General features: G+C 37.8%; 1 protein-coding gene across 6 annotated transcripts in view; it reads right to left on the bottom strand.

Annotated features, from left to right (window-relative positions):
- Window positions 1-2,083: 2,083 nt before the first annotated feature.
- Window positions 2,084-9,803, bottom strand: part of trps1 (trichorhinophalangeal syndrome I) — a 114,556-nt gene continuing 106,836 nt past the window's right edge. For all 6 annotated transcript variants that reach the window (XM_079878301.1, XM_079878306.1, XM_079878305.1 and 3 more), the window contains one exon: window positions 2,084-5,421. In XM_079878301.1, the coding sequence (XP_079734427.1) occupies window positions 4,309-5,421 (1,113 nt within the window). In that variant the 3' untranslated portion in view covers window positions 2,084-4,308. The remainder of the gene's footprint in view (window positions 5,422-9,803) is intronic.

Below are 9,803 nucleotides of genomic sequence, written 5' to 3'. Positions count from 1 at the left end.
TAAATAAAGCTGGAGGAAGTCCTTGAAAAAAAATCCTCTTTTCTTTCTCTCTCTTTCTCTCTCTGGTAACATTTTATATGCTAGGTACAATTAATGCTGTAACCATAACCACATTTTGTCATTAAACTTTTTCAATTACAAATGATGTGCAAACTAGTTTTGATTTGCTATTGACTTTGAAGTGCTACAAATTGCAATACAATATTGTCACTCTCTATAGCAACGCTCTCCCACATATTAAGCTATTGTAACTGCACTTATTTCCATCGTTGGTATAAGTAGAAGTGGGTGGAAATATACAAGAAATGTTCCCATATATATATATATATATATATATATATATATATATATATATATATATATATATATATATATATATATATATATATATATATATATATATATATATATATATATATGAAGAAGCTCCTCCATCGAGAGACAGTCACTCAGACTCAGACTCAGTTTTCCACAGTGAGCAGAGCTTCATGTCCAGAAGTCTTCAAAGACTCACTGACATCCACTGAGGTCAGGACCTTTCCTCAAGGTTTGGACGGCCTTTGACTTTGAAGGTGAGTTAGTCGGACAAGAATAAGAAAGAGCAGAAGGAGAAACGGAGGTGTATCTGTCACTGGAAGAGTTTGTGGAAAGGGTTATGGCAGCTGCGGATCCTATTCATCCTCACTTTAATCTCAAAGGAATGTTTTCAATGGAATCAACATGCACGGAAAAAGCCAAATCAAAAGACGAGAATCCATTCTTCACTTTATCACGAGTGACTCTGTCTCGCCATTATTCAAATATTCACCGAAAAATATATTTTAGAACAAGATCATATAGTATGGTTAAACTATAAAAAATATATAATTTATCGTGTACATATTTTTTCTAATTCATTGAAGTTAGCTTCAGCTAGTATTAATAAGAGTATACACAAAGACTATATATATATATATATATATATATATATATATATATATATATATATAGTCACTATATATATGTGTGTGTGTGTGTTACTTGCCGTTTCTTTGTAATTCTGAAATTTACTTGCAATTTCTGAGTGAAAAATTTCTTCTACAGCAATGTTTTTTTTTTCCTCAGTGTTTACACAATAAACTATATTTTATGAATGTTTTACTGGAATTAGCTCAACTCATATTAATAGATTTTCTGTAAGAGCTTTGAGATTTCACATGCCAGCTGTCAGGATGTCACCTTTCTCTCTGAATATTTGAAAACACAAGTCTTGACTTTGAGACACGATAAACATGCCAGTTAAACTAGTGTAAAGCGTATCAGTGCTTTAGACTGGATCCTGCCCTGAATGACTGGATATAACAAGCCTTTAACCAACAGTCTTGTAGGACATGAGACAAAACTATTGGACAGCGATCAATAGCAGTTCCTCACAGCGCTGTGAGAGGTCAGAGGCTTCATCCGGTTGTGTGTCATGTGACGCGGCGAGCACAGGGACACTACAATCCTCAGACTAGAAGTTTATCATCCGTCAAAAGGTCAGATCAGCTCTCCTGACTGAACAGAATTATCAATAGAGCTGGCATCAAAACAACAGGGAACATTGTTTAATCCAGTTTTACTTTACTTTAATTTACTTTAAATAAATGAATAGAAAAAGCTAACATATGACCCATTTGTGCAATATCTATATATGAATGTATGGATTGAATTGCTTATATTCCTCTATTCGCATCTGCTAAATGCATAAATGTAAATGAAGTTGATCAAAAGTACAGACATTTATAATGTTACAAAATATTTATATTTCAAATAAATTAAAAAATGTATAATGCTTTTCTACATTGATAATAATCAGAAATGTATCTTGAGCATCAAATCATCATATTAGAATGATTTCTGAAGGATCATGTGACACTGAAGACTGGAGTAATGATGCTAATTTATATATATATATATATATATATATATATATATAAATAATCAAATGCAACCTTAGTGAGCAGAATTAATCAAATGAATGAATAAATTGCAATTAATTTATAGAATTACGATTTAAAAAAACACATTCTGATGATACACAATAAGGTACACAGATAATTGCTAAAATGTTTTATTATTTTATTATTATCATTATTATTATCATCGTCATCATCATTACTATTCAAGTTTAGATGTAACAGACATCTTTGCCATCTTTATTGAATCTTTTTGCATGTAAAAACCTACCACACAAAAAAAAAAAAAAATGAAAAAGAAAAAACAAAACAAAATAAAACAAAGTTAAGGTGGCAGCTGAAAAAAAAAGAAAGAAAATATCCTAAAATCATCATCTATGCACTTTAAATGCAGCAAGTGTAAAAACAATAACATTCTAAGAATAATGGTTAAAACATTTACATATTTATGCCCTTCACCTTGACCAAACAAGCTTCCAGGCTCCATCAAATACTCCTTGTGTTTCAATATTGCTAAGACCTTCGAACATCGGCAAGATCTCGTTCATTTATTATAATGCAGTACCTGTACTTAGCATGCTAATAACACATTTCATCTTTCTTTTGCAACAGAGTAACTGAAGTGCAAGCATTAACATTTTCAAATTAAAATGAACATTTAGAGACAAAAAATAAAAAATAACAATAATATGTTATTTAATACCCAACTGTATAAATGGTTTGTTGAAAAGCGACGGTTTATAATGATTTCAGTTATCTTTAAGAGGCATTTGCAGTTAAGCAGCGTTGTAAGGCTAGTTTCGGAGAAAGACAGAGAGACATTTTCATCTCTTTTCCCCAGTTCATATAAATAATATCTGTTTGAAGTCCGAGCAGTGACTCACTGAACCTGTGGCCGTGAAGAGGAGCGAACGTGGAGGACAAGCGCAACAACGACAAAAAAGTTGCAAGCAAACAAAAACAGATTCTGCGAGGGTTCAAATGATATTTCCCCCCTTTTCAAATGAACCGTGAAGATGCATAAACAGCTTTATAGGAGATATCAAGCGCTTGACTTGATGAATCACGTTTGGATTATTTCTGAGCTCATTATTACTTGTTCAGTTGCTCAGGTAGACAGTCCGACTCGACTCCACATGAAGCAAAAACCAAAGTACAGCTGGGTGAAACAACAATATAAATAATGTTACGCCTCTTTGAGACAACTGCCATGGAAAGGCACCAGAAACACCTGCAGTTATTACGTTTCAGAATCATCTCAAATTTAAAAACATCTGCTCTTTAGAATTAAAGGTGGAACAATAAATTTAGACTGGCAGAAAGTTATTATTTTTTATATTATAGAGCACTGGCTCCTATAAAAGGACCAAATAAAGCGCAGCAGAATCGGCTTCCCTTGAATGTTCGGCATCAGAAGAGCAGGAGAAAAATACAGGAAGACTTCAGTCCAATGCAAGAAGCTTCTTCATCGACTAACAAGCACATGTACACGGGTGAGGAGAGGCGACGGAAAACGACAAGCTCGGAATGAATAGTGCCCTTTTGTGGCCAAAGAGAAAAACATAGTACTTTTGTTTAATATTCCACCTTTGGAGGAAAGGAAACTGAATTGTCTTACTGTTTTCGTGGAAAAAGAAAAAGTTCAGGTGTTGCTTCATTACGTCGTTTTGCTACATTTGCAAATGTAAACGTTTGTCAGAGCCAAACTCCGGGCCCTTATTCAGATGCATATCAACATCTCATGTAGAAAATACTTTGTACAATATATCAGGCACTGATAATGTGATTTTACTATTAACAACCTAGAAAAAAAAAAATAGGTTTTTTTATTCCTTCCCAAATTTCTAGAGTAATAAGAATTGCATCCCAGCAACTAAGGCAGCAGCTTTAAAAGTTCCGATGGAATTCTGTGACTTGAGTTACCTAACAATTTCACTTCAGAAAAACGAAGAGAAAACCATAAGACATTTAGTATGTTAACTATAAATGTTGTCTAATTCAGCCATACACATTCCCTGAGGATGCTGGATGTTTGTTAGTTTCCTACACTGAGCCACACATGCAGAAACACATCCTCATTTTCATCACAACATTTCATAAATCTGTGGATACACACGACGACGACGACGAAGCATTGAGTTTGAGTAGATGTACCTTGCTTGCTGAACTGCCTTGTCGAAAATTACACATCTGGACTAACGAAAATATATCTTGAGTAGCTACATGTACCGATGTCTTCAAAAAGTCTTTAAAAGTGTGTGTGTGTGTTTGGGAGCTCCTACAGAAATGCTAAGCTGACTGAAGTTTCTAGCATTAGGCACCTTGATCCGCCTTGGCACGTTTCAAGCACTGGGATTGGTTGTGCTGGGACTCATTGGTTGGAGGGTTCGGCGCTGGCCTCGGGGACGGCCCGGTGGAGGCCTCGCTGGATGTGAGTTGTGAAGTCGTATTTATCGGAGCAGGAGTGCAGACAGATGCTGCACTGGAAGGGCCCGCTCTCCCCGTGGCAGCTCATGTGTAGGGCGTACAGGACCTCGTCCAGGAACACGATCCCACAGTGAGCGCATTTACTCGAGAGCTCGTCCTGCGTGGCCTGATCCACCTTCTCCGGCTTGGGGGTTTGGGAAGTAGAGCGTTCCTCTTCGGGTTCCTCCGTCTCGGAAACAGGCGAAGCTCGTTTCTCAGCGACGGGGGTCCCGTTGGGCGTCGGACTGGGTTTGGAATGTTTCATGGCGAGGTCGAGAGGCGTGTCGTTTTCGGGACCGGATGGGGTCGGTGGGGGGAAATGAGGAGGTAAGCTGAAGGCAGGGTAAGGCACAAAGCTTTGGCACGGATTGGGAAGGCCGGCTACAGGGCTCAGGTAATGACCCGGGTTGCCCGGCACTGACATCTTGTACTTAGTCCAGAAGCGCAACCAGTCTGACTCGTTTTGCAGGTCGTTGTGGAGGAAGGGGAGGCTGAAGAACGGGTACTGGTACTTCTCAATGGGACTTCCAGGAGGAGAGTAGCTGGCCTGCTTTGACGGGCGCATGTACTTCTCGATGGGACTGCCCCGCTCCGAGCCACCCTTACCGTCCCCAACGTGGGGTCCCGATCCAAGCCCGTTCCCCTCGGCCCCTCCGTCCGCGGGACTCTTGTGCATATGCAGCGGAGGCATACGCTTGTGGATCTCCAGCGTCTGGTTGACGAGGAACGCGTGGGTTGAGAGGGGGCTAGGGTGACTTTTGGGTCCTGAGGGACCGTAAGACTCATATTTGGCCAGTTGGGATTGGGCCTCGGCACGTGATAAAGAGCCGTCGGATCCGGGTTCCTCAGTCCTCCTCTCCAACGGGCTGCCGTTGAGACGCTCCTCGCTGTTGACCCGCTGCTGTTTGGACCCCACCTGCTCCTGCGGGACGGGCTCCGGGTTCAGGCGCTTGCGTGTCCGTCTTCGGATGATCTGCTCGCCGTTGTTTTGCTTGATAATGTTCAGCGGTCTGGGGGTCTGGAAAAGAGACGTGGAAATTACTTTTCAGAGCTATGTTGAAGTTGTGGTAGAAATGATGAAAGTACTTCATATTTATGAATTAGTGATTAACAATTCATTTTACAGTCAAAACATGTTTAAGCCTTTTTTCAAGATTTACGCATTTCTATTAATAGTATAATTCCATCAAAATTGAATTGAATAATCCTTACATATTATGTATTAAGAATTTGAAATGAGTAAAAAGCTTAATAAAACATTTTGTATAAATCTTAATGGAACAAGGGAATGGACCATTTAGCATATGTGATTCGTATTCATAAATAAAAATAAAAAATAAATTAAATTTAAGATTTATATAAAATGTGTTATTAGGCTCTAGTTTCTAAATTCATAATATGTAAGGATTATTCAGTTTAATTTGACGTGGAAATATTGAAAAAAAGGCTTTTTAGTGTATTTATGAATTATTAGCTATATCTTTGTTGGAATTGGTATCAATGATATGATTGTAATTTTTCGTATCTATACATTTATTCAAATAAACAATAAAAATTCAGGAAAGGAATAAAGCGTATATATATATGTATTAGTAATGAATAATTCATTACATTTGTACAAAATGGATGCATTTGCATTTTTCAAGGTAAAATGTTTTACCTTGAAAAAATATATTTACATTTTTTTTTTTTGAGAATAATTACAGAGGTGTACAGTTTTTAATTATGATTTACTTGCTAGATAAACCACAATCATCAAAACAATGTTAAAACAACAAGAATACAAAGAATACATTTTTAAAAGCCTAAAGAACAAAGTCGCAACCAGAGAGTCTATGTTAGAAATATTACATTTTAATAGTTTATTTGGGAATGTTTTTCTTTTTTTACAACCTCCATGAGTGTGAACCACACAAACAAATACTCACAAGCTTCCCTGTGTGTGTGAGAGACTGAACCAGATTCATTTAAAGCCTCATAAACAGGTCTTTGATCTAATATTGTGATTTCAGTCAAATGATCAGTCATCCCTTCTGGGACTCACAGGACACACTCCTGTAATTAGACTGGTTAGCGTAATAATCTGACATCAAATGCCTATTAATTACAGCTTTATTTTCACTGAACTACATAGCCAAGCTCCAAAAATCAAGGAAGTACAACGAGTCCACAAACACATGAGCGAACAACAGAAGAGATTTTCAGCTCGACTACCAGAGAGAGACCGAAATCGACGAGTGGAATCGTTATCAATCGTGCTACTTTACGAGAAAGCGCCAGAGGTAACCGTATGTTCCCTCTCATTTCTCATCCTCTACGTCTACGCTAAAATGGAAACTACTGTGGTTGGAGAGATGAGAGATATGCATATTTCCTCTGGTGGCAGACCTGCGACTGGAGGGAATAATGGAGCACTTGTCTGTAATCTATTTTCCTGAGCTCGAGATTCTGTCCTGGTAGGCAGCGGCTCGGGGGAAACTTCAGTAAGGTGACGCAACTCATCTAGTCTCTGCTACACTGCCAGACACATTCTTCCAAGCCAGAGATCACCCACGATCACCCAGAGCCAGAGATAATTGGCAGAGGAGTCCCGTCAGGCGTCGGGTCGCCACTCGCCTTTGTAGCTCGGATAAGGAAAGAACGGGAGGCTTGGGATGGCTAAGTGTTTCAGTATGAGAGAAGGAACATATTTCTCTGGTACCCTTTAAAAGCCGTACATAAAAAAATTATTTATGCAAACATGTATTTCCAACAAAGCCGCCTGAATCAACCGCCTTTGGCTCCGCACCATATGTTCTGGGGGAAGAAACAGGAGATGCATATTTTCAAGAATGTTTGACCACTGGGGGCCGGAGTTACAGCTAAAACAAATCTCTCTGTGTTGCTTAACTTCAGTTAATGCGCTGTGATGGATGGTGTTAAAATGCAAGCGTCAGGCCGGCTGTCTGTCTGAAGAGAGGACGGGATAAACGGCAGATAAAGAAAGAGTGCCCTCTACTGCTGGACCCTGTCAGGCCCTCACTGCACAGGACTGAGCGGACATCTCTTCTGTCCAACTCTGGATTATTCCTTTTTTTAAACGGACACTGCTTGATTTATCAGTTGGCTATGAGTTCTTGGCTTTTCTGTTTCAAATATCAAACTAGAACAGAGACAATACAAGTCTAAAACTAAAGCCTTTGATTACATCTACTTACTATAAAACTACTGAGAAAAGGGGGATTAAGTTTGGTGATACTATTTAATAATACTAGTTAAGCATTGCACAGTATGAAGACAACTAGAAAAGGAGATCATTCTATCAGACATAGCTTTTTGTGTTTCTTAAAAAAAATTAAAATAATAATAATTTTATTTTTATTAATTTTAAAAGCACTAAAATGTGCAACTACCCCGCCCCCACAATAAATGCACACAAAAAAATTATAAAAATTATATAATTAATGTGTACGCCACTAAAATGTGCATGACGCAAAATGAACATTAATTCTACAAAAAGTCTCATTTTGGAAAAAATTCAATAAAAAATAAGCCAAAATATAATAAGTGTGTATGATACTAAAATGTGCAAAAAACACACAAAATATTTATAATAAATGTGAATGACAAAGATAAAAAGAAAATCAATTATACAAAAAGTCTTATTTTGTATAAGATAAATCAAAAATAAACCAAAAAAAATATAATAATTGTGTACGACACAAAAAGAAAATGTATTTGTATTAACTAAAAAAGTTGTATTTTGTATACATACAGTACACTGTATATAAATACATATTTTGCTAGTCAGCAATCTTGGGTGTCTCTCTATCTTTTTAATGTGGTTTAAGTGCCTCAGATCTAAAGACCCTCGTGTGAAACAGAGAAAACGTTTGTTTTAAACACTGAAAGGTATTTAATGCTCGACCGTCTCGACCGCGCTGTCCGTGAACAAAACCTGTCTGCTATTCCAGCTTTTTTATTTATTTCTATCTTTTGGGCTTTCTTGTTCCAACGGGTGGTCAGAATTCAGAACGCTCGACATATTCTTTCTGAAAAGTATCATGACGGTGAGTTTTATGTCGGGCACTGACACATGGCTACGCCGCATGTCGGGTCCGATTATTAGAAGATAAAATCTGACAGACATTTATTATTGCAATGTGTTCTGGCATGAGGAGTCCAGACCTCCATTTAGGGCTCTCTACAGTGTGCTTTTATGAGGTGCTATTATGAAATGATTTCTGTACAGCATATAAAAGTTTTTATTCAAAAGTATAAAAATACTACTGGAAGCCGACTGCCAGGCGGACATGAAGGACACAGTCTCCGCTGGCCCGCGTCACAGCGCCATCACTGAAACAGTCACTCGATTATTTATCAAACCAAGAACCTGAAAGACTGCAAGACATTCTCTACTAACAGCCCCAGCGTCTTTCCTCGGCTCCGCGAATCAAACTACTGAAGATGACTCAGCATCTTCTAGCTGAAACCAGAAACAGAAACATCACGCAAACAAATCCTGCATCCAATCTGTAGTGTTTCGAGGGATCCTGAGGGCTTCGAGAGACGTCTCTACATCTTGTTTATTAGCTTCTAGTGGAGTGTGACGTGTACACAACCTGATGGTCCACTGCAGAAGCTACTTTACAGTGAAAGAACATGGAGAAGAGCAAGAAAAGACTGTCCATTCAGTCCACCGCTGGCTTTAGATCATCTCACCACACATATTAACTATCACCAAAGATGAGCACTGAGATAGAACTAATAAAATACAGATCCAAATATGATTTTGCTAGTTTTGTAGACAAGCCGAGGGAAATTCACCAGAACTAGATGCAATCATCGTACAAACGTGAATAAAAAAACCCAACTTCTCTTTTCAAGATAAGCACAAGAAGAGGAGAGTATCAGAAGGTTTAAGGCCATAACAGATTACATCAAATATTCCAGAACCAATGATTATTATGCCTTTCCTTCATTAACGTTCTGGATTGTCTACATTCTTCCAGTATGGACAGAGTCGCCTTGCCATATTAAAATCTGCTACTATCAAGAAGATCAATGTGAATTACAATATTTTCTGTCAGCAATGCATTTCCTGTGTTTATTTAAAGGTTTTCAGTGGTTTGCATGTCACTTCTGTACAGCCTGGGCACTGGAGAAACACACAACATGCCTCAATCTCACTAAACACAAGATATGGGTATTGGAGCAATAATGAAAATGCTGAATTATTATTATTGTACACTACAGTTCAAAAGTTTGGGGAGAGTACAATTTTCAATTGATAATAATCAGAAATGTTTCTTGATCAGCAAATCAGCATAGAATGATTTCTGAAGGATCATGTGACACTCAAGACTAAAATCAGCTTTGCATCACAGGAATAAATTACTTTTTAAAATATATTAAAATAGA

Source organism: Squalius cephalus (genome assembly GCF_949319135.1).
Source record: "Squalius cephalus genome assembly, chromosome: 8".
In the NCBI taxonomy this organism is placed as follows: Eukaryota; Metazoa; Chordata; class Actinopteri; order Cypriniformes; family Leuciscidae; genus Squalius; species Squalius cephalus.
The sequence above is the reverse complement of the archived record's forward strand: the minus strand, read 5'-3'. Positions and strand labels throughout refer to the sequence as shown.